Source organism: Lycium barbarum, chromosome 2, assembly GCF_019175385.1.
Source record: "Lycium barbarum isolate Lr01 chromosome 2, ASM1917538v2, whole genome shotgun sequence".
NCBI classification, from domain to species: domain Eukaryota; kingdom Viridiplantae; phylum Streptophyta; class Magnoliopsida; order Solanales; family Solanaceae; genus Lycium; species Lycium barbarum.
This window is the reverse complement of record NC_083338.1, coordinates 146778830-146805226: the sequence shown is the minus strand read 5'-3', so window position 1 is coordinate 146805226 and position 26397 is coordinate 146778830. Positions and strand designations below refer to the sequence as shown.

Sequence of the window (26397 nt, the reverse complement as noted above, 5' to 3'; positions counted from 1 at the left end):
TAAAATAATTTTTTTCCCACTGTATTCATGAAATAATTATTTGTATTCATAAATTGGCTTATTTTATTCATGAATACAACAAGTAAAAAACTGAATACATATACACCAATAATTACACAAATACACCATATTTTCTGGTATGTATACAACAGATACAGGCGAAAAATACTGTATACAACATAGATACACCAAAAAATTAACAAATACAAGCGAAAAACATTGTATACACGGTAAATATACAAAAAATACTGCAAAAAAAATAATAATGAATACACTAAATTGTATGCTAAAAAATTAATGAATACACTGAAAAAGAAACGTGATTTTTCATATTCGGTACCGGAATTTGACCAGAAAAGCCACCGTCGGCCAGACTCCGACAAAGCAACACTTGTCGACGGTGAAGATCTGATGTATATCCGGTCAGATCCGGCAAAGATCTGACCGTCAAAGTTCGCCAGAGAAGGATGGAAGGCCAATCGGTGAAGATCTGATTTATATCCGGTCAGATCCGACCAAGATCTGACCGTCAAAGTTCGCCGGAGAAGGATGAGAGGCCAATAGGTGAAGATCTGATGTATATCCGGTCAGATCCAGCCAAGATCTGACCGGATCTGACCGTAAAAGTTTGCCAGAGAAAGGTCGTGGTGGCAGGCGGCAGAGCAGGGGTGGGGTAGAGGCGAGAGAGAGAGATGGGAGAATTGGGTTGGAAGTGAATAATGTGATGATGGGGTATTTTACTTTGTATATATATATATATATATATATATATATAGCTATGAGTTGTATTTAACATATAAGTATTAGCTATGGAATGTAATTATTTTAAAACTATAGCTACTAAATATAAATATGTAGTAATGCTAGTTATGCTATGTAGTTATCCCTATTGTATACTGGGCTACGTGGCGTAAATATTTTCAAAAGTTATATATTTTTTTAAAATATCCCTTAACTGGGCCAAAACTGTAATTCTTGTTGCTTGCTTAGTCCATTAAACCAGTCATGTCTAACTTGGCTCGACAGTTTTGGGCCTCAGGGCATGAGGTCCAGGAATGTTTAAGCAGGAGGTTTTTTTTTTTTTTTTTTTTTCTGGTCTATGTTGGTCCAACAGGTCACGGGGAAACTTTTGTGTTATTATAGATTCGTTGGCACTTGTCCCTTATTTTGTGTCGGTCTTTACTTTTTGTCCCTCGTAACAAACAATTTTTTCGCGGGATATAATTTATATTTTCGCATCATAATATTTTACAAATTGTACCTCGCGCCTTGAAAGAACTTATGTCCACTAGGCATAAGTTCGATGGCTAAAGAGCAAAAATTAAAGACCAACCCATTTAAAGGACAAAAATTAAGGACCAAACCATTTGAAGGACAAATCGTGCAATTTCTTCGTTATAACAACGAACGAATGAAAGGGCCTATTTTGAGTGGTCGCTAGTATATTTTGGGACAAAATTCACAAACAACTACTTTTGGTCCTTAAAATTGACAAAATAGTCATTGTCATGGATTTCAAATTCCACCGGTGAAATTTCATGATAATGTTATGGAGTTTTACTTGTGAAATTTAAAATTCCATGACAATGACTATTTTTCAGAAACAAGATCGAAATGTGGCCAGTTGATGTTAATTCTACTGTATTTTGTCAATGACACATCCTCTTCATATCTTATACCATTCCTACTTGTCTCTTGCTTCTGTAGATGAATATTCTGTAGATCATTATTACCCGATTCCTTGTGCGTGGCTCGAGGTCCTATTCAGTACTAACAGCTACTCAGAGTACCCTCTCGAAAAGAAAGAAAAAATGTCTCTATAAGGGCTGATAAAATGATATTATCATATACTATGAATTTGTTGATGAGCTCATAATTAACAGGACTGTTTCGGTGAGTCCTCCTATGTGTGAATTGTGATGATAAGAAAGACGAACCGCATCGTGTACGAACCAAGGAAAATTAAATTATGGAAACAAATATAAAGTTCTTTTGTTTAGGGGCTAACACAATACCGATAGAATAAAAATTCAGGCTCTTTTAATTAGCAAAGTTGCAAGCCTACTTCAATATAGTTTATGCTTATTAAGCCTAATCTATGCAATGCAACGGGTGACAACTGACAATAGTAAAAATAGCTAGCATTAAATTTCAGATTCTTCTTAGTCGGGTTGGGAATAAATTAGCTAGGAGTGCACATTTTTGCTATTTCTAGAACATTTGATTGTTGATGTTAAATTTTGGAAGCCTACTTATAATGCTTCTTCTTTAAAAGAATGATTATAGGATAATTAGAAAAAAATAAGATTACTTTTGTGAGACTAAATATAGATGATTTTGATGGCCAATTATCACAGTTGAGTGACCGTTAAGGCCATCAATTCATTTTAAATGTGTCTTGTTATTGTCCATTTTTGTGTTTTTTCTATTGTAAGAACACAAGGCATGCAAAGCAAGATCATAAAGATATGCGTAGTTACGTGACCAATACGTGATTATTTTTCTTCTAATTCTTTTAATTGATTCTAACAGAACGGACAATATGTCACGCTAATAAAAGTCTAAGAGCAGAAACTAATACCAAATCTAGTTTAATGGAGAGGTTGCTATCCAAAATTATTCTTAGTGTCTGTAACAAACTTTATCTTATATACTTTACAAGTATGACAAAGTATTAACTAAAATAATATTGATGGTGCAGCCGGTGGGCTAGAATTTTCAATTGCTTTAGGTTTTAAATGAACTCAATTAACTAAGATTCCGGTCATAATCAGTTTTATATATTCTGTTCTTTTATTTATTATGTATGTGGATAGAAATTTGGCTCTTCTAGAAGTTCAAAAAAAAAAAAAAAGAATTTTCTGCACAGCCAAATTTATAGAACTAATAGAATAATCATACACATCAAGTTGCTTAACATACAAAATGATAAATTCACTACTTTTTCAAAAATGGCCTTCTGTCAAATTTGTCATTTCTTGGCGTAACACAGCATGTGTTGTTGACGTTCAATCCCTTTATTCACCTCTATATCTACTTTATAGCGAAACTATTGGGATAAAGTGACGGGAATTAATGTCTTTGTATTAATTTGACTATAGCATAAGAAGTTCTAGATGCCCAATTAATATATGGATATAAATAATATTGTCTTTACAAAGAAATAAAAAATAGTAAGTACTCATGAGAACAATAAACGATAATTTGTTGGCGTGATTTTTGATTTATTCCCTTAAAAATATATTTGAAATAATATGCACTTTCAAGAAAGAATCTGAGCATGCGATCCATTTTTTTCTTTTTTGAAAATAAGTGAAGCACATAATAAATTCTTTTGAAAACTTTTCACAACATGTGTCGGGTAAGTTCTTTGATACTTGGGCTCAAGTTTATACTATATGTTTACCAGTATAAGGGCATAGCCCAATAAGGTTCAAATTATGAACAGTACATATGGTTTTAAGAAAAGAAAAATGAGGTAAAAGTATAAAAATGAATATATGTATCGACTTAAGCAAAGACAGAATATATTAAAATAGGATGAATGACTCGAGCTTGTTTAAGTTCTGGACAACTGAAATCGTTTAATCCCACCTGTAAAAATTACACTGGATATTTTTTTTTGTTGTTGTTATATATCACAAATCAATCTAAAAGTAAAACACAAATATTCTTGATATTTTCATGATTGAGTGACTAGAAAACGAAGAAAGATGACATCTCAATAAACTAGCCACGAGGAAAACGAATTTCAATATATGATCTTTAATTTAATACAAAAGCATAGCATAGATGATGGATCCATCTTGTCATTATTAAAGGGTAGCGAATTGTCAAAGAAAACTGCACGTGACGTGGACTAAATCGTACTACTACTAACATTTTTGTCTTGGATTATGTACATGCTCATGTTTTTCTCTACCAGACTCATCTGCCATGCTAGGTGAATTGACATGTACTCGAATCACAGGAGCCAGTAATTATCGATATAATTATATTGGTGACGTTATTGTTATTGTTATTGTGATTAAACAAGCAGTACCAAGTATACACCCTAGAAGGATAACAAGTAGTCAGATTGGTAATTTTGCGAACTTGAAAAAACTCAAAACATGATAATGAAATGATAATACGATGTGATGACAATGCTACAATTATTATTGATAAAAAATAAAATCTAACAGGAACTCAAATTTCGGCGTTGGTAATTGTGTGAACTTGAAAAAACTCAAACATGATAATGAAATGATAATACGATGTGATGACAATGCTATAGTTATTATCAATCAGGAAGAAAATCTAATAGGAACTCAAAATTCATCGCAATCACCAGGAATTGAGAGAACTACATTTTACTAAAATAATTATTAGTGTGTATATATAAGTGTTATTATTGATCAAGAAGAAAACCTAATAAAAACTCAAAATTCGGCGCAATCACAGGGAATTGAATTTTACTAAAATAATTATTAGTGTATATATATATATAATAAGTTAAATCCTTTAACAAAAAGGAATTATTCATCTAATCCATCTTACAAAAGCAAAACTTACATAGGAATATGGATATGTGTCACCACTTTTTTCGACAATAACCATTCCCTTTAACTCGTAAACAAAACAACATTACATAAAAGAAAAGACAAATATTGTCTATACAAGAAAAAGAACAAATGGAGTTAATAACAAAACATCAAAATTTTCATTTTTTTCGTGATAATCCAAAGCCATTAGCCATTGCATGAACTGCAGGATTGAAAGCCAATTGTCCAAAAATCCCCTGTTTGTATGGCAAAAGAGTTTTCTTCTTCAAATCTGATGAAAGTGCTCTGTTTACAGTATAATGCAATTCATGAGCTGAAACTTGTCCTTTTTTCCTCCTTGTTGTAACAATTGATTTATTTGAAGAAGAAACAGATCCATCATTTCCCTTAAAGCTTGAATTTTTTCCTTCTTTGCAAGCAACTCTATATTTCTTTAATGGATCTTTATCTGATGCTCTTCCTTCTGATGCACTCCTAAACAAGAAAAAATCTTTGATTCTCCATTTTTTGCTTCCTTTAGATGATGATGAAGCTAAAACAGAGCAATTACAATTAGAAGATTCTTTTGTAATTTCTTGTTGTTCTTCTTCCCATGGATACTGTGAAACTCTCATAGGTGAAAGTGACCTTGCTGATCTTCTACTTGATGAATTTGACAAACCATTTGAATGAACTCTCTGTTTTCCCCTGCTTTCCCTTTGGTTTTGAGTATGTAAAACAGAGTACTCTGTTTTTTCTTGATCTTTTTTCTTTCTTGGAGAAAATACTCTGTTTTTCTTTTCAGTTTGCAAAACAGGGGATGGTTTTAATGGCTTTATCATTCCACCATCAAACAATTCTTCAGCTGAAACAGAGCTAGTTTCCAATTCTTGACGAACATCAAAAGCAAACTCACCCTTATTGTCATCATCAGCAATGAATAAACTGTCGAATTCGCGATAAAATTGGTTAAGATGAGAAGGACTTGGTGGAGCACTGAAGTAATAATCACCATTAAAGGGCTTTGGTGTTGATGGTGGACTTGTAAATGGTGTTGATCTTGCACTATTGAAATCGAAATTATCCATTTCGTTAAAGGGTATCATAACTTCCATTTGTTTTTCTTTGCTGGTTTCTGTTTATGAGAAGTAACAGAAACAGAAGAAATGGAGTTTTTTAAGATGTGTATATAAAGAAATGGATCTAAGATTTTGAAATAACAAAGAAGGAGGTGAGCCAAATATTATTGACTAATGTGGGGCTAATGAGTTTAATTGTATTAAAGAAAGAGCCGTCTTTTATTACCTTTCTATATACAAACAAAAAAATTTGTCATGTTTTTCTTGGTACAGATATGTCCAGTTGATTTTTGTATAATGTAATATGATGACCCCACAATTATATAAATTTTGGATTGTCCTTCAAGTAAAAGTTATACGTAGATATTTGGAAAATGACATGACGAATTACTTGTAATTAAAGAGGGTAGAGCCATGCGTAATGAGCTTCATCATCTTGTGTTGATTTTACTGTTTTGTAATAGCAAAAAACACTCTATAGTTTCTAGAATTGTATTGACATCCTCGTAGTCTTTGATCTATCCTGTCTTAAAAGTATATTTCTTTTGCTCGTTTTCCGTCTGGTTTCCAACATTAACTTTGAGATCGACTAATTCAAATTTGCCACAAAAATTACACTCTGAGAGTGAGAATCTCAGCGCAAAAGATGACTCTATATTATTAAAAGTATCATCGTAAAAGTGGTGACCAAGTTATCTATTACTCCAGGATTAGACGTTAATGAAAACATTCTATGTACTTCTTTTATATATCCTCTTCGTTTTTTTTTCCTTTTTAAATTTCTTAATAATGAATAAAGGGTCTCATAGCTTCATCAAGTTTGAGCTCTTTGATAAAGAAAGTTAATACTAGTAAAAAATAATATTGGATCGAGATAGAGTTAAATGAAATGACATGAATGATGAAGATATATATAATCGACTTCAAACTTGAGATTAGTGGAATTGTTAGTCCTAATGGTAAGTGAGTAAATAGTGTATCATGGTTCCATAAAGAAGGGATTGATTTTGTATTTTTAAGAAATTGAAGGGGAACTTACGTGAATTTTGCAGATTAAGGGTAGTTATCCTAAAACAAATGTTGGAGTTTGGGGTTCTAGTAATATTCAAACTCTATTGTAGGTTGGCTAATGTGAAGACAAATTGATTACAAGTGAGATAATTAGAATAATAAGAGATAAGACTATCATTATAATTTTTATCATATTATATAATTAACGTGGGAAGCAAGATTATTAGTTCTAATAAAAGGAGGGAGAGCGAGGCTTCAAAATTACTGCTACTCAGTAATTAACAAAAGGTAATTCCACTTTTTCAACAACTACAGCTTTCCTTTGACTAATTGTTGCTTTGGTGTTGAAGATTTAAATGGAAAGGTAAAAAAAAAAAAAAAAGAACTAGGGTAAAGGGTCAAAAAAATGCCCCTCTATTTTGGAAAAAAGGCTAAAGATATCCACCGTTACAAATTTGGATAAAAAATGCTCCTCCTGTCATTAAAGTTTTTAAATATACCCCTATCTTAACGGAAATCCCCAAATCCCCCCAAATAATCCGATTTTATTTTTAAACCCGCTCCATTTAAACCGACCCAACTACATAAAAAACTCATATGCGACCAACTTTTTTCCGAATCCTACATCTAGAGCTATTAGGCACAGGAACTGGTAACCCAAATAATTTTTTATTTAGTTGGGTCGGGTTTAAAAATGAAATCAGGTTATGTTGGGGATTTCTGTTAAGACAAGGGTATATTTGAAAACTTTAATGACGGGAGGGGTATTTTTGATCCAAATTTGTAATGAAGTATATTTTTAGCCCTTTTCCCAAAGTAGAGAGATATTTTTGACCCTTTTCCCAAATAATTATTCACATCATTAGTCAAATATGTTGCTCTAGTATATTTTTTACTAAAAGGTAACAAGAAAGAAAGATAGCATAGATCTTTACTGAATTTCCCCCTTATGACACTATACTTTTGATTAATTGTGACCTCTTATTGAAATAAACCCGCTCATTTATTAACTCAGTCAATTGGTTGATTTACATAAATGTTTCACTTTTAAGTCACTATTACATCTTGTGTCATTTTTAAAAGTTGTGTAAATATTGCCTTTGAAAAATTACGCTTCTGAATAACGTTAAACTCGGGTCTAATGTTTGCTCATATATTGGTTGTTACATACAAAATATTAGGTTTCTTATCTAATCCAAACCCTTCTCCCTTGAACTAATTGATGAACTCATTTGAAATAAATGCGAGGAGTAATTAGCTAATAGAGAAGTCAACTACCAAATGTCAAACTAATTCTAGAATGAAATTCCTAATTTTCTCTTAAACGATCCTCACCAACCCACCTACAGAATAATTTCTATTTTCCGGCTGATCTACATTGATTCATCCTCTAATTTTGGAACTAAACGACCTCTACAGCTGTTGTATTTTACTATGACATTTAATTGAATGTTCAAAATGTGTGTTTAAACATGAGGTTGTTCCTGACTAATTCATAACTTCTAGATAGGATTTATGGTTAGTAGCATGAGATATGTTGGCTCAAGCTAGCTATATATTGACTAAGCTTGTGGTTACCAAATTATATAGCCCCACGTGGACCCCAATATACAACCTACTACAAAAAAAAAAATCACACTTAGCCTACCACTAGATCGGGTCCGGAACCAAAATACCCCAAGAAAAAAAGAGGTACAAAACTACCTTTAACGCATGAAAATCATGCGTTAAAGGACTTAATGGAGACGGACCCGTTAAGTCCTTTAACGCATGATTTTCATGCGTTAAAGGTTTGTCTTTTTTTTTTTTTTTTTTTAAAATTAATTTCTTTCTTTCTTCATTTCTTTCACACTTTTTTACATACTTTAGCCATAGATTAATTATGCTTCGAGACTCCAAAACTTGAATATTTTATATAGAACCCTTTTTATTTTTGTGCGATTAATAAGGTAGGCTCAACACATCAAGGATACACAAAACTTCGGATTGTCGTTTTAGTGGTTGAAAAGTGCTCGAAGTCCATTTTTGTTTGAAGACTTGTTGTCATTAGCATTAAGTTATTTATGTTTTAGGGTTACACATTATTTTTATATTAATGCGTAACTTTATTTTTAGTGATTATAACTTTATTTTTATAATCAATTAACAAAATATCAATTCATGATCAATTATTTATGTGTAATTTTTTTTTTTGTTATACCCTTCAACCCTCGACTAATTGGAGTCTGCAACTTAAATAACCCAAAAAGTGGATTTGGGTACCAAAATAACCCGTTAAAAAACCTTTTGCGCACTAATTTATTTGTAAGTTGGTGAAATTTTAAATGGTCATAAATTTGCGCTCGGATGTCCATTTGAGGCGATTTTTTTATATTTTTTTTTGGGTATTTTTTCGAGATCTATGCGTCTGAACTGCCGCAAGGCTGTTCGGCCGCCCCGAATTTTCGAAAAACGTCAGTTATCCCATTCAATTTCAATTTTCACCCAAATTCGTGCGCAATTTTCATTTATTTCTTTTTTAAATCTAATGGTGAAAAATATATTTCAATTCCATAATCCCGTGATAATGATGTTTTCAATGTCAATTTCAAGGTTCCAAATTCAATTTAAGAAAACAAGTTAGATAGCATTAGTGAACATACAAAATAATAAAAAGTGTCTACATTGTTACTTTAACCAACTTGGCATGGTGGTAAAGCCTTTGGCTTTTGACTTTTTTTAATCTCATTCACCAAGGATCAAACCTCAGCGGGAGCGTTGAGAAGATATTATTAGTAAAAAAATGAACTAATTTATTTAACGATTAACATGGAATAAACAAGTAAATAACATGGGAAAAACAATTTCAGAAATAAATATACTAACAATGACATAATTAACAAATATTAACAATGCCATAATTAACAAATAATTAACGGATATCCATGGAGGTGTCGTATTTGTAAATACTAAATTATTCATTATTCTTGAAATTAACTAAAAAAAATTCTCTAATTAGAACTTACTTAACTAGGATAAGTTATGGAGGATTTAATTAGTTATTTCGAATAATCCATGATATTGTATTGTTGATTATAATTTACTTAACTCATGTAGTTAAAGTAATAACGAACAAAATTTTATATTAACTAACTAATCCTTCGTCAAAAAATTATGTTAACTAACTAATCCTTTTCGGAAATTTTGTTAATGATGTTCAATCCAAAACTAAGGATTTAGCTTATCGTTTGTTATTCAGGATTTAGTTTATCGTTCGTTATTCGGGATTTAGTTTATTATTCGTTATTCGGGATTTAACTTATTGTTCGTTATTCGTTAATGGATTATTTTGGTACACAAACCCACTTTTGAAGTTATTTAAGTTGCGGACTCCAATTAGTTGGGTGTTGAAGGGTATAACGCAAAAAAAAAATACATAGAAATAATTGATTGTGAATTAATATTTGTTAATTGATTATGGATTATTAATTTGTTAATTTATTTATTTGTGAAATTGTCAAAATAAATTTACGCATTAATATAAAAATAACACGAAACCCTAAAACATAAATAACTTAAAGCTAATGACAACAAGTCTTCAAACAAAAATGGACTTCGAGCACTTTTCAACCACTAAAACGACAATCCGAAGTTTTGTGTATCCTTGATGTGTTGAGCCTACCTTATTAATCGCACAAAAATAAATAGGGTTCTATATAAAATATTCAAGTTTTGGAGTCTCGAAGCATGATTAATCTATGGCTAAAGTATGTAAAAAAGTGTGAAAGAAAGGAAGAAAGAAAGAAAGAAAGAAAAGAAAGAAAGAAAGATTTTTTTTTTAAAAGACAAACCTTTAACGCATGATTTTCATGTGTTAAAGGTACTTTTGTACCTCTTTTTTTTCCTGGGGTATTTTAGTTTATACCCTTTTTTTTGGGTTATTTTGGTTCCGGACTCCCACTAGATCTACCCTGCCCCCTCTTGATTAGGCACATAAAATGTACACTACCACAATTATTTAGAGTGTCAAAAATAAAACTTTGGAATTGGAAAAGTCATGACAGAAGGCGTTTTTTCCCTTAATGGATCTTACACAATGTTAATTGAATTAGTCGGAGCCTCAAATCAAACACCTAACATCTGAGTGAAAAACAAAAAGAAAGTCATCCCTTCTTGATATGGAATCTAATGAGATAATTTTATATCTGAACATTATGCATGCAACTATTGAAAAAAGGATCCAACTCGATCGTGCAGGTGTAGTTGGGTTCGTCATTTGGACTTTTGTTGCTTATAATTCTATTAATTTAATACATGAGGGTGAGAAGCTGATTGTATTGGGCCTATATCATCTTCACTAATTCCTATAATAATTATTTTTTCCTTTAATGGATAATACACAATATTAATTGAATTAGCCGGAGCCTCATCCCATCTTGATAATGACTTTCTAATTAACTTCTTTCCTTAAGGTTCTTTTAGTGGGTGTGAATTGGTGAATAAGCAAAATTATATGCGCATCTGGTGTTTACATCAAGCAAATAAATGCATGATATGTGTTTGTAACTTATATCACTTAACAATGATTATTTTTCATGAATTCGCATCTCATTAAATCACTTGACTATAGTAAATTTACATGATTTGATGTAAGCACATGATGCAGGTAAGCATTTACCTTGATGAATATGTGGTAAGAAAATGGACGGCATTTGGTAAAATTGAAACATCTTACAAATGTAATGCATAATGGAAAAATTCATAAGTCTCCGACTTTAATTTCACCTGCCAGAACGCATGAATTTCGAGTTTACTACCACAAAATTGTTTGGTTGGTCTTTTAAAGTCACATTCTAGAATGCATGAATATGTATCAGCTACCAAACTTTGTAGGAAAATAAAATAAAATAAACCAGATGAAAATCTGCATTACAGATACGCATATATAAGATATGGAATCTAACGAGATAATTTTATATCTGAACATTATGCATGCAACTATTAAAAAAAGATCCAACTCGTGCAAATGTAGTTGGCTTCGTTATTTGGACTTTTGTTGCTTATAATTCCATTAGTTTAATGCATGAGGGTGAGAACCTGATTGTGATGTGCTGACGGGCGTATATCATCTTCACTAATTCCTGTCATAATTATTTTATTTAAATCTCAAAGCACTAAGGAAAAATATTTTCCAAGTATCTGTTTGAAAACCTTTAGAGAAATTATAGGATTTATTTGCCAGTCTTGTGGTTCAAAGAGCATTTTAATTGGATGATATACACACACAATTTTTAATTTTACGATATTCTTCTCTCTTCCAAAAATAAAAATAAAACCCTAAACCTAAACATCCATGGGTAGGCGGCCGGCGGCCACCTACCTCCATCGGTGGTTGGTTTGCCTTCTACCATATTACCAAACACAACACTAGACACACCAACCTTTAGTTATGCAAAAGCGTTACAACCATCTGAAAATGTAGAAGAGCTCAATCTTAAACCAATCACGTATTTGCATGGGGAACCTACGATTGCGTGGACAAAGGAGTTTGAAGAATTCGCGCGACGTCAAAATTTAAAATATGCTCTAATAGCGAAATTCTCATATGGTCGACTTGATGTTCATGAACTGCAAACGATCCTACCAATTCAATTGGAGGTCAAAGGACGATGCACTGTTGGATTATTAGAAGAAAGGCACATACTTATTCGGTTATCATTAATGGAGGACTATGCAAAACTTTCTACAGGGGCTTTTGAATTACATTCCAGAGGAAGGGTTTATCATGTTCGTTTTCTTATATGATAATCCCGAGGAGGAAACAATTATTGCAGTAGCATGGATCTCTTTTCCTGGATTACCTACCAATCTTTTTGATAAAGAATCGATGTTCTCAATGGCCCAGGCAGTGGGCACACCATTTGGTGATTGATAAAGCTACTAAGAATCAAACTAGACCAAGTTGTGCTCGGGTGAAAGTGGAAGTTGATCTGTTAAAGGAATTGCCAAAGAGGATACATATAAGTTGTGTAGATGAGGAGACTGGGGAGATAAAATCCAAATGGCAAAGAATACAATACAATTATCTTCCTAAATATTGCATAAATTGTAAATTACAAGGGCATGATGTGAGTAGTTGTTGGGTGGTTCATCCAGAATTTCGGCCCAAAAAGAGGAACCAAAGTCCGAGCCTATCAGTGTACCTGAGAATTCAAAGCAACAGAAAAATGATGAGCAGCAGGCTAAGCAAAAACAAAATCATGAGCATAAGAAGGAGAATAACCAGAAGCAGAACAAGGAGAGTGGCAAAAATGGCAAATCTGCTCCGAAAGGGAATATTCAAGTTATCAGGGAAACAATTTTAATAAGGAATGGAATGTGGTACAAAATAAGAAGAGGAAAAATATGAATAAGGAAGAGATGCAAAGAAATGGCTTGGCACAAAGCAGTGTTGGGGAAAAGATGCAGAAGGAGAATAACAATGGCAGCAAATCAATACAGGCAATAATTTTGAGGCTCTTACCACAGTAGAAGAAGATCAATCCATTGAGATCATTCATGTGCAGGAGGAAAAAAGAATAAAGGCAGCAAAGCCAGGGGCAGAATCTGCTTCTGGTAAAAAGAAAAAAAATGCAATAAAAGTGAATGATCAGTTAGAAGAAGGGAGTAGTTCATGCAGTAAAATAGAGAACAAAGGGAACAAGGAAGAAAGCAGTAATACCAAGGAGATAACCAGCAACAATGAAACCAATGAGGAAATTGTAGCAATAAGGTACAACAACAAGAAATTAAAGGAAAAGTCAGTGATATGACAAGTCAAAGCCAAGGTGAAGTATTGAAAGAGCTTGCTGGAAATTCTATGGCAAATCACAACATTCAGGTGCAGCAACATGATAAAGGGGAAATTTGTGGAGGAATAAATGCACCAGATGCAAAAGAAAATGTACAAACAGAGGATGCTCGTGAGAAAGAGTTTGTAAGAAATGATGTTGATCTTAATAAAGTGCCAGAAAAACCTCTTGATTTGAGCAATGATCTAACAGTTGATGGGATAGAGGATGCTGAAACATCAAATGGAGATAGCCACTCAACTGATGGGAAAAAGGAAGGAGATGAGGATGCTGCACCATCAAATGACAACAATAAAGAGATAATCAGTGACACGGGGGACAACACAAAAGAGTTACAAGAGCAAACATCAGAAGTAGATCCTGCAGAACAAACATTTGCAAAAGAGAAGCAAAACAACATTGATATAGGGGATGATGAAGGGGTAAAAGATCATGCTACAACACAGGACATGCATCAGGCCATGAAGAAAGGAGATATATCACCAAGGCACCTTGCAAAGCTCAAAAGGAGGCAAACAAGAAACATACAAGGGAGAAAAGTGTACCCTTAGCATTCATTGGGGGTGTACAAACAAGGAAAACTGCTTCTAAATCTAAAGGTTCTCAATGAATAGTGCAATCATATGGAATATTAGATCTGTTAACACTCAGCAAGCTTTTGAAAGAGTGGTGAGTTTAAACAGACAGAAAATTTTCAATTTTATTGCTCTTATGGAACCTTTTCAACATACAAGGCATATTGAGATGTACAAATTATGGGTGGGAATGGAAACTGCTTGGCATAATATTAATGGAAAAATTTGGTTGTTTGTAGCAGAGGGGTATCAAGTGGAGATTCAATTAGACACTAATCAGCTCTTATCGTTAAGTTGACTTGTGTTGATGGAGGACAGGAGAGTATTATTACTCTGATTTATGCTAGCACTGATAGAGATATAAGGGTGGCATTGTGGAATGATGTGTACCATATCTCTTGTAACATTAATGCTCATTGGCTTGTGGGAGGGGATTTTAATGTGATAGTGGATGAATGTGAGAAATATGGTGGGCTTGAAGTGCCATTTGTGGAAGTAGAAGATTTCAATCAGTGTATTAATATTTGTCAGCTTGCAGATTTGGGATTCAAAGGTAGCATGTACACATGGTGGAATGGGAGATCATATGGGCAATGTATTTTCAAAAGGCTGGATAGGTGTCTTTCTAATCAAGAGTTCCCAGGGATTATATCCTAATTGTGAAGTTGAACACCTTATCAAGCAAGGTTCTGACCATTCTCCTTTACTAATCACTTGTAAGGAGGACAGTAGGACCATTAAGAAGTCTTTCAGATTTTTAAATTTCTGGACTGAACATCCTACTTTTCTAGATGTTGTGAAAGAACATTGGGTTGGTTATCATGGTTCAGATCCTTTCTACATTTTTCATAGTAAGCTAAAGAAATTGAGTAAATTATTGTCTAAACGGAGTAGAGATACTTATGGGGATATATTCAAGCAGATAGCTACATTGGAAGAAGTGGTTAGAGTTCATGAACAGGAGTTTGAAGAATGTCCTAACAGTGATAATAGGGCCAAGTTGCAGAAAGTACAAGCTGATCTCATTAGATTCTATGCTATAGAGGAGCAATTCTACAAACAGAAGTCTGGTATGCAATGGTTTATGGATGGTGACAGGAACACAAAATATTTCCATGAACATGTGCAAGGAAAAAGGAAGAAATTGCAAATTTCTAGAATCCAGAATCATAGGGGAGATTGGTTGGACAGAGAAGAAGATATTGTAGAGGAAGCTATTAATTTCTTTCAGAATCAGTTCACAGCAGAGACTGAAGCCACAGATTTTGCACTTCTGAATCATATCCCTAAAATGATCTCAGATGAGCAAAATAGTGAAATTCATGAGTTTCCTGAGGAGAATGAGATCAAAAATGCAGTTTTTGGTCTAAATGCTAATAGTGCAGGGGTCTAGATGGGTATACAGGGAGATTCTTTCAAGCAGCTTGGAGCATTATTGCTAAGGATGTTACAACTATGGTGCATTCATTTTTCTGTGGGAATGAACTTCCAAGATATGTTACTAGCACTAATCTTGTACTACTGCCTAAGAAAAAAGAAGTGGTCATATGTTCAAATTTAAGACCAATCAGCCTTAGCAATTTTATTAGCAAAGTGTTTTCCAGGATTATCCATGAGAGATTGGTGAAATTACTTCCACAATTAATTTTACCTCAGCAGACAGGATTTGTGAAAGGTAGAAGCATTGTGGAGAATATTCTTCTTGTGCAAAAAATAGTCCATGAGATAAGAAGTAGGGGAAAACCAGCCAACACCGTTATTAAACTAGATATGGCAAAGGCATATGATAAGTGTCTTGGCTTTTCTTAACAAAAGTGCTTAGAACAATGGGGCTTGGAGAGATGCTGGTAGATATGGTGTACAGGATCATTTCTAACAATTGGTACTCAGTTTTGATTAATGGGCAGGCTCAGGGTTTTTTCAAATCCTCAAGAGGAGTGAAGAAAGGGGATCCTCTATCTCCTACTTTATTCATTTTAGCAGCAGAGTGTATGACAAGGGCATTAAATAGTCTACACAAGAAAGAGGGGTATGTAGGATACAAAATGCCAAAATGGAGTCCGTATATTAATCACTTGGCATATGCAGATGATACAATTATTTTTACTTCTGCATAGCCTCAAACTTTGAAGATGGTCATGGACACCTTGGCAGAGTTTGAGCAGATCAGTGGTCAAAAGATTAATAAAGAAAAGAGTGCTGTCTTTCTACATTAGTCAGTTTCACAAACCATGGCCAACAGTGTTGTGAATTGCACAAATATTCCAAGAAAAGATTTTCCTTTTATCGATCTGGTGTCTCTATTTATCATGGGAGGAGAAGAATTGATCATTTTAAGGAGATAGCTCAGAAGATTCAGAACAGGCTAAACTCTTGGACTGGTAAATTGTTGTCAATTGTGGGAAGAACTACTCTTATCAATCATGTTCTTCAGAGTATGCCTATACACCTGCTATCAGCATGTGACCCTCCTTCTGGGGGTTTTTGCACAGATACATAGAATGTTTGCTAAGTTTTTCTGGAGTAATTCTGTGGGAAATTCGAGCAAACACTGGGTTTCCTGGACAGAATTGTGTCATCCTAAGGAGGAAGTTGGAATGGGTTTTAGGTGTTTACAGGATATATCTAAGGCTTTGTTTGCTAATCTATGGTGGAATCTTAGAACAAAACAATCTTTATGGAGAACTTATATGAGTAACAAGTATTTAAAAAAGGTTAATGCTGTCCTAGCACCATGGAAAGGAGGAACATATGTGTGGAAGAAAATGCTACAGTGTAGGGATGTTATAGAGCAGGATATTTGGTGGCAACTAAAACAAGGCAACTCTTATTTCTGGTTAGATAATTGGACTGGCAGAGGAGCCTTAGTTCATAACTTGCCTACTAACTATGTTTGTGACTTTACTGTAGTACTGGTCAATGAAGTTCAAGAGGGAGGAAGATGGAAGGAACAGCAGATAAGGGAATTGGTTCCTAATGAGATGACTAATTATATTTTGCAGAATGTTAAGCCACCTATTGGAGAGGAAATTGTAGACAAAGCATGCTGAAAAGGGGGAATTGTGGGATGTAGAGGTAAATCAACATATCAGAAAAATATACCAAATTTTACCAGCAGTTATAGTGTGGGAATTGTGGAAGAGAAGGAATAAGCTGCTACATGGAGGGAATGTGTCTATGAATAAGCTGAAATTCCAGATTATGCATACCTTATCATTGTTCATGAAAACTAGAAGGAAAAACTTTAAGTTTGCTCCTTACAGTTGGTTGGATTTGATCAAGGCCTTGCATGCTTATTCTCCTAAGTTGAAGATGCTACAAGTACAATGGAAACCTCCAGACACAGGGTGGGTGAAGTGCAACACGGACGGGGCATCTAGAGGAAATCCAGGTAGAAGTTCATGGAGTTATTGTATGAGGAATTCTGATGGAAACCTAATCTTTGCTCAGGCCCAGGAGATGAAAGATGGCATGTATTCAAACACCCAAGCTGAGGCTGAAGCTATTTTACAGGCTATGAGATACATAAATAGGATAGATGTGCCACAAATGATAGTGGAGACTGATTCTTTGCTTTTGAAGAATGTAATAGAAAAGAGGTGGAGTAGTCCTTGGCAAATTATTAACATATTGGAGGAAATATGGAAGATCATGGAGGATAGAACAATCGTGATAACTCATATATTCAAGGAGGGTAATAAACTTGCTGATTTTTTTGGCTAATTTGGCTCTGGATAGAGGAGATTACATAGCTAAAAACTTCATGGAAATGGAGGCTTGGGGCAGGAAATTGATTAACAGTGATAAAAGCAATATTCCTTACCTAAGAATCAGATGCTGCAAAAGATGAGAGATACGACAGAAAAGAAGAAATATCTCGAGGAAGGGACAAGAGAAATGAAGAATCAGGATCGAAGTTGTCAAATTCTTTGGAAGGAGAGAATGGAGATTCATGGGTTTTCTAACTTGTTTTGCAGGTTTCATTTCTTCTATTAACTGGTCATAACATCCTTGGGTGTTCATTCATGTGAGCAGAAAATTGGGGAAATATCCCACAATAAGGAGATTTGGAGCAAAGAAAAGAGCAATCAAGAAATACAGGGCATGACAAAGCACAACAATCACAGTAGCAGATCCCACAAAAACCCAGAAACAAAGGCTATATTGGGGATAAACAGCAAATCCTTACAACACAGATTCACAACAATCTTAAGATCCATGGCATTGGAGACACATCCAGACAAATCAGGGCTAAATCGACACCATCAAAACTACTGGAGAGGAACAATACCTGAATCAGCAACACCGATTGGAAGCAAGCTTGGTCGGAAATGGCATCACCAACGAGCCAAAGAGAAAGACAACTTCATCTAGGCTACTCTTTTCCGTATTCCTTTTCTTGGAAAGACTATCTGGTTTTTGTTTTATCAATTAATAAAATAGCCACTAGGTTAATTTAGCCTAGTGGCCTTTAAGAAAAAAAAAAAAAACTTTTAATTTGACATGTTTAATTTGTCACTATTGGAGAGAAGTGGAACTCGGATTATTAGAAACAGATGCTAATTAATTTTGTTAATTTATTTAACAAAAAGAATTAAGAATGTTAAAGGAAATAATATTTCCAATCCCGTGCACAGCGTATTAAACATCTAACTTTAGGGATTAGTTCAATTATCCTCTTCATTTAAAGGGAAAAAAAGTTAGGGGTAGCTAGAAAATTAAAAGGTGGGGGTAGGGGGTAAAGTGTATACTACTAGCTAATGGGGCATATTGGACACGTGTGTACACTTTCAGAATTATCAATCTAATATGTTTGATCACAAAACTTTCGATTGAGTTAATTTAATCAGTATGATAGATATATTTAAATAAAAGTTAAGTTCTCGTAAAATTTAATTGTTATGTATAGAAAAATCTAATATTCTGAGCTGACGATTAATCAAAAATTCAAAGTGCTTTTCTTGCGTATTTTTGATAAACTAGCGTTTATATATAGATGTACTATGACTTGTCTGACATCGATTATATTTCCTATCACTTATCTAGAAATACTTAAATTTTGACAAACTTAAAAGATCAAAACTCCCCGTGATTATATTTAAGAGACCATTTTGAACCGACATGAAATATTAGAGACCATTTTTATCAATTTTTGTTTTGGCGGGTTACATTGAGAATTCCCCAGAAAATTTAAAAAAAAAAAAAAAAGAAACAGACAAAATTGAGAAATGCTTCACTGGGCCTAAAACAATTCTTCTGGGCTTATAACAATTAGGATGGACTTGTGGATAAAAGCCTGATGGGTCATGATACACAATAATAATTGGACCAACGAAAGAAGAATCAGTGAGTGAACTTACGGAGTTTAGTGCGTACCGGCTTTTCAACAAATAGCGTTTAATGGTTATTATTTTCCGGTCACATTTTTAAAAATAATCAGTGACATATTTGAATGAAAGTTTGTTCTCACAAATTGCAATAATTAATTGGTATTGCAGAAAAAGCTAAATTTGTTTGCTAAAATTGACTTTCACTGTCATGACATCGATTAATTTCCATCACTTATCTATAGATTGCAAAACATGCTGTAGACACCGAAATTATATCGGATTTAAAATATAACTCTACAAGATGAGTCTAGTTCGTCTTCAAACTCTAAGGTCCATTAGGGTTTCTTGGAGGTTATTCTACCCTAAGCCCTAGCTCAAGCCTATAAAAAGGGACACTTAATCCCTTGAAAAGACTCTCAAAAAATCTCACTTACTTCCCGGGATATTGATAAAGAGATCAATATGTGGCCGAACTCTTCTTGACAATCAAATACTTCAAGAAAATCTACAAAATCCTTTCATGGAGATCACATAAATCCCTAGAAAGTCCACATATATCTAGGGGAATAAACAGATCTTGTACGAGCACCATTTATCAATAAAATACTCTTGTTTCTTCATATTTTGTTTGTGGTTGCAGTTTACTTTCTGTATATCAAAAATTTGTTGTAAACAAATTGGCACGCCCAGTGGGACCCGTTCTGCTCTTCATCTCTTCTCTCGCAAATTAAATTTGTCAATTACCTTGATGGCTATAAGGAATATCGATAATGTTGCAGCAAAATAGAACCATCGAGTGGTTCCTCGCCAATTTTGCAAGGATGAACATACATGACAAGTGGCTACTTTGATCGATGATCTGTGAAATCAAGAGGCCTGATTTTGCAGTGCAAATTAAAGTTTGTTCAAATTAGATCTCTATGGGTGTCAGATTTGAGTTAAGCTTATGTGCAAATTCATGTACATTCAAGCTTTCTTACGTGGATTTGATGCTACTATTTTAATGAAAAGGGACCCGTCCAAAATGGATACACTTAGTCTTACCAAACAAGGTGATGAAAGATGAAGAAGATCAAGAAAAAGAAAAGTTCAAGAAGCTCAAGTTTGAAGATTATTTCTCATTCTTGTTTGTTGAATCTTTTTCTAAATAGGTTTCTTGTTTCTTGATTTATATTATAATAGGATTTAATTTCCTATCATTAGGAGGATCTGTATTCTAGTTCAAGTAGGATTTTAGATTTCTTTATTCTTTTCCTTATAGAATAGCGATTTTACTTTCCTTATTTTTAGCTATTTCCTTTCTAGAGTAGAATAGGGATTTGTAGTCATCAAAGAAGAGACCCTAGGCCTATATAAAGGGTTCTTATTCTTTGTTAAACACAATTCACGTTTTTAGCACAAACCTAAATTTTGCAATAGAGTTATTTTCTTTATTTCTTGTTCTTTATCCTTGTTTTTGGTTCCAAGCAAGGTGGTGTTTCTTTATCACGTAAGTTGATTTCAAGTGGTGACTTAGGAACTTTGTTGGTTCTTGATCATTCAAGAATACGTTTCTTGAAAACAATTCTGTTCTATTTCATACCCAGAACCCTAATTTTCATTCCATAGTTTGCAACTTCCCGGTTCTTCTAACTGGTATAAAAAAGTTAGAGTCGTCACCTTATTTTTAAGGAAAAATAGGAAACCTATATGTATTTGTGTGTCTACTCCATTTTTAGTCCACGAAACATATGAGATTCTAGATAAGGGTTTTATTTACCCCGAGGGGAAGGTGTTAAGCATCCCTCAGAGCCGGTCCGAAGACAGTGCTTAGACTTAGTTTAACTGAACACTAGAGGCTGATTATATATCTGTTTATCATTATTATTACCTGTTTTCAAAATGTTATGACTTCATGAAAAGCTACACTAGGTGATAATATACTAAGTATATACAGTGTATAAAAATGTATTTATATCAAGTATCAAGTATTCATAAAAAATGTATAGTAAAAAAGAATATATAAAAGAGTATAAAGAGAATGTACCTCGTAAGTATAAAAGTATATCTGTTAGTACAAAGAGTGTATATATATGTTAGTGTAAAGAATGTATAGCTATATGAAGAATATATAAAATAAATGTAAGACTATGTAAAAATAAATATATCAAGGATATAAAGAATGTGTGTCTATGTAATGTGTGTCTATGTATATTAAAAGAATGCATGTATATTAAACATATAAAGAACATATTTCAAGTGTAAAAGAGTGTACGTCAAACCTAAAATGTATAAAGAATTGTATAACTAGGTATATTAGTGCATAAAGAATGTAAAAATAATTTACGAATATTCATTGGTGTAAAGATTTCATATAACGAAATTATTCAGAAAAGTGAAGTTTATTTGACTTGTTTCTACCGTTTAGTTAAAAAGAGTGTTTGTTTAATGAATATCCTATCAAAAGAATAAGGAACAAAATAGTTGGAAAAAGTATTGGTAAAAAATAAGTATAAGGAATTGTGATAAAAAATGAGTGAAAATGTGTAATGCCTTTAAAGAATAAAAGATTTGTAAATGGACGACTTAATATTTGCCTAGCGTCAAAATGTGGATTTAACTTAATTAAAATATGTATTAGTGTATACGAAACAATATAAAATGTGTGTTGTATTAAAAGTGTATAAACAATATAAAATAAATGATGGACTAGTATTTGTGCCTAAACGCCAAAAGTGTGAATTTAATTAACAAAGTATTTATATCGAGTAAATCTAATCAATTCATGAAAGTGTAGACGGCCTAAGTCTTGCCTAAAGCGAATGAACAATTTTAAGTTAAACAAACAAAGCGATAAGTAAATGAAGATATTGGCCCGTCATCCCAAAATTAAAGTTTCCACTATACTATGAGTTTATGTTTTGTACAGTTATAAAAAACGCTGAAAGTAAATATAAACAGTGATTCAAGTTCCTTTCGAGTATCGTCTTCGAGATGTATTTCCCCGTACCTATAAGCACTTGGTAAAAATGTTAGTAAAAGAATAAATAACTATCTAATGAATTAAAGAAATAATAAATAAACTTAAAATAAAAACCCGTCTTTTGTACATGGGAGGCCTTGAAAATCGGCGAAAATTTCTTCATCGGCCATTTGGGTTTAGTATTCGCCCAAAGCAGTTTAGTAAATAATAAAAAGGGTGAAAATGTCAACAACAATTTTAGGAAACACGGTCATAGCCGAGAAAGGTTTAAACACAATACGAATAGCCGCCGGAGTAGCATTTTTCGGCCACAAAACCAACATTATTTAGCATAAAAGATTATGTGAAGTAGTACATAGAGTAGAAAAAAGGTGCAAACAGTAGCAAGTGAAGTTGTTAGCAGTGAATCATCAAAACAAACAAACCAACAATAACAAACATTAGCATAACCAAAATATACTACAAAATATAACTAAAGAAAAAAATTCAACAAAGTAGTAGAAGCAACGAGTTATCAGCGAGCAAGATATGCCATACACGAAGCTCCGACAGTATCAAAATTAGCATAGGGACGCCGGACAATGGCAGAGCATGGCCCGGTTTTCAAGTTTTCCGACGAGATAGTGACGAGAAATAAAGCAAGAGGAGGTAGATGAGGGTGTTGGAATAGGGGAAGGGTTGTACAGTGGTGTTTTTTTTAGGGTGTCGTTGAGTTGTGGGCTATGCTCGTCGGGTTGGTGCGTCTCGCCGGAGCTTCTCCTTTTTGATGGAGAAATCTGGAAAATAAAAAATACAAGAACAAAAGTGAGAAGAAGAGGAAGATGAGCGGGGTGTCGTGGTGGCGTTTGGTTGTCGTTGGCTGCTCCGGTTCACCGGAGCTAGAAGCTTCTCGCCAGAGCAGTGAAGAAGACAAAAGAAGGGGCTGGCTGGTTTGGTTCGTTGATGGTTGCGAAGCAGCCGGTTGGTGTCGCGTGGTGGTGGTTTTTTGTGAAGAGGGAAAAGGGAAGAGAAATAATGTAGTATTAGGTTTATAAGAGGCAAAATCTGAAAATGTATTTGTTGTGTGTGTAAATGAAAATAAAAGATGATGAAAATAAAATTTGAGCCCTCCAACTTCTTTTATAAAACAAAATGACCCGTCTTATTGTTCAAAGAATAATGGTCTTCCCCCTCTTGTCCCCTTTACCCCTTTTAACTCATGTGTAAAAATATATTAATCAGTGGACAAAGAACTCAACCCATCACTTCAGATGTCAACTTTTTAAAAGGTGATGAAACCTTGACTTGATCGAATTTTTGCTCTGCGTTTAAAAATTAATTACTCCGGTTTACTCTGCACTGACGGACTGTACTAAAATATAGTTAATTAATACATGTATAAATAATAATGTAAGTATAAAATATAAATATTAATGTATAAGATATAAAAATGTACTGTTATAAAATAAAGAGACAATTATTAATTTCACAAAATGGTAGTATTATGCTGTACACGTGCAAAAATAATGATTCTTAAAAAATGACAATAAATTAATAAAATTCCTAAAATAAGGATAATCATCAATAAATTGTCGAAAAATGTAAAAACGTGTAAAAAGCTATTTTGTGCTCTTTAACGAACCAGGACCACCCGAAACGTTAATTTTAAGCATGTCGAGCCAAAATTAGGTGTCAACATAAACGATTCAAGAGCCATTTTTGTAGTTCAAATCGTCATCTTTCTCCTCATCTTGAAATCGCATAATTCCGAGAAGTATAGCCGGATTTACGTCCGTTTCTTGAATTCTGCCCATCAATCGCTTCAAGAACAAGATCCCGATCGAGTGGTTCTTCGTTAACTCGAAGAATCACATCATAAGAGCCTTAGTCTTACCAAACAAGGGCTAAAAGACTTTGAAAAGAAATCATCCAAGGACACTGCAGTGCTTCAAAATCGACATGCAAACTGCTTGGAAAAATAAATTGGAGAATTGCTCCACATTTCGAATTGAAAATGGGGAAAAGTAGTGGAGACTGTGTTGTCATTTTCGCCGTTACTTCAAATCTCGTCTTTGAATTTTGCAAGCCTACATTTCGACAAGTTTTGAAGTAGAGGGCATTTGTAGACACCGAAATTGTATCAGATTTAAAATATGACTCTACAAGATGAGTCCAGTTCGTCTTCAAACTCTAAGGTCCATTAGGGTTTCTTGGAGGCTACTCTACCCTAAGCCCTAGCTCAAGCCTATAAAAAGGGACACATATTTCCTTGAATGGACATCTCTCGAAATATCCCATAAACTGATGGGTATTCAAAAATAGGTCAATATGTGACCGGATATTTCTTGACAACCAAATACATCAAAAAGATCCACAAAATCCTTTCATGTAGATCAAATGAATCTCAAGAAAGTCCACACATATCCAAATCCAAATGATCCTCCATTCGAGAAATACGCTACTAACAGCCCTCAAATCACGGAGAGAAGAATCAAGGGAATAAACAGAATTGTACCCGCAACATTCATCAATAAAATATATGTTTCTTCATATTTTGTTTGTGGTTAGAGTTTATTTTCCGCATATCAAAATTTTTTTGTAAACACATGCAAGGTAGTGCTCATCCCCGTGCTCGACGTATAGAAAGAGTTTCATTAAAGCTAACACTTAGAGTTTGTTAAATATTTGTTTGAGACTAAAAGTACTTAATTTGACAAATTTAAAGGATCAAAAGTACTCAAAATTATATTTAAGAGATCATTTTGAACCTATCTCAAACATAAGGGACCATTTTTATCATTTTATTGTTTGATGGCTTAAATTGAGTAATCCCAAGAAAAAAATAAAAGAAACAGATTATATAGAGAAATGTTTCACTGGGCGTAAAATAATTCTTGGGGAAAGATCACGCATGCCCCCCTCAAACCAAAATAATTAAGAACTTTTACTTGGTGTAGCTTCTTCTAAGAGGTAATTATTGATAATTGTCACGACCCAGCCCCGTGGGCCGCGACTGGCACCCTACCTGGGTACCCAGACCAAATCGCATATTCGTTTACCAAATCCAAACTTATTTCAAGATTTCATAAAAATCATATCAACATAGGTTATATCAAAATATGTCTTAAGCGGTCGCACAAATCAAAATGTCATATCGAATCCAAACGGAGCGGCGGAATAGACATCGCCGGTCATAAGTGCAAATATAAGCATAAGGGCCATTTAGGGCCATCATAACAAACTGACCGCTGTAAGACCAGAAAACAAAATCAAACAAACATACATAGGACCCTCGCCCCACATATATGACTACAGGCCTCTACGAATTCAAACAAAGACATATGGCGAGACAGGGCCCCGCCGTACCCAAATAGTCAAATGTACAGAATATACACATAGCAAAAGAAGTCTGTACCCAAAAGTGGACTCCGAGTCAAGAGGGAGTACTCCGAAATAGCAGAGAGTGAAGCCTACAGTGGAGGATCACCAATATCTGTACCTGCGGGCATGAAACGCAGCCCCCGAAGAAAGGGGGTCAGTACGAAATATGTACTGAGTATGTAAAGCACGGAGTGCAGAAATATGAGCCAAAACTGAAAGCAAACCAGATATCAAAAGGGAAGTACCAATCAGTATGTCCAAAATTCGTATCAAATCATATACATATACATAATGCAAACGAAATCATGCAAACGCTCGAGAACGTGGTCGCCACTCCGACGCTGGCGCCACACACAGCATAACACCAGAAGGTTTCAAATCTCCGTACATCCCCGAACACAAACATAAGTGAGCGTATCGCATCACTAGCCATATCACAGCATAACTCCAAACGGAACCCGGCCCTATGGCGAGGCCTCGGGAACCGTAACACAGCATACGGCCGAATTATCATAGGGCGCACGAATCATAACCGGCCCGGGAACCGGTGAACGAAGTCATAGTAAGGCACGAGCGGAGTCGTGAGCGAACAAATGCAAATCATATTTCAAAATAGCCTTTCAAAACATAATGATTTCATAAGTCATTTCATAACCCAAAATAATCGAATACTTAGCTGATACGAAGGTTTATTTCACAAAATGTTTCCAAAGTGGTATGTATGGCT

The 26397-nt window shown here is 34.0% G+C and overlaps 1 protein-coding gene and 1 long non-coding RNA gene across 2 annotated transcripts; both read right to left on the bottom strand.

Annotated features, from left to right (window-relative positions):
- Positions 1-4702: 4702 nt before the first annotated feature.
- Positions 4703-5611, bottom strand: LOC132629118 (uncharacterized). Its single transcript, XM_060344853.1, has one exon. It carries the CDS (start codon positions 5609-5611, stop codon positions 4703-4705), a length of 909 nt encoding a protein of 302 aa, XP_060200836.1.
- Positions 5612-12403: 6792 nt separating this feature from the next.
- Positions 12404-18492, bottom strand: LOC132623443 (uncharacterized). The gene is made up of 4 exons (XR_009576239.1): positions 18310-18492; positions 13609-13713; positions 13116-13204; positions 12404-12795 (listed from the first exon to the last, which is right to left on the bottom strand). It is a non-coding gene; the product is annotated as an uncharacterized LOC132623443 (long non-coding RNA).
- Positions 18493-26397: the final 7905 nt, after the last annotated feature.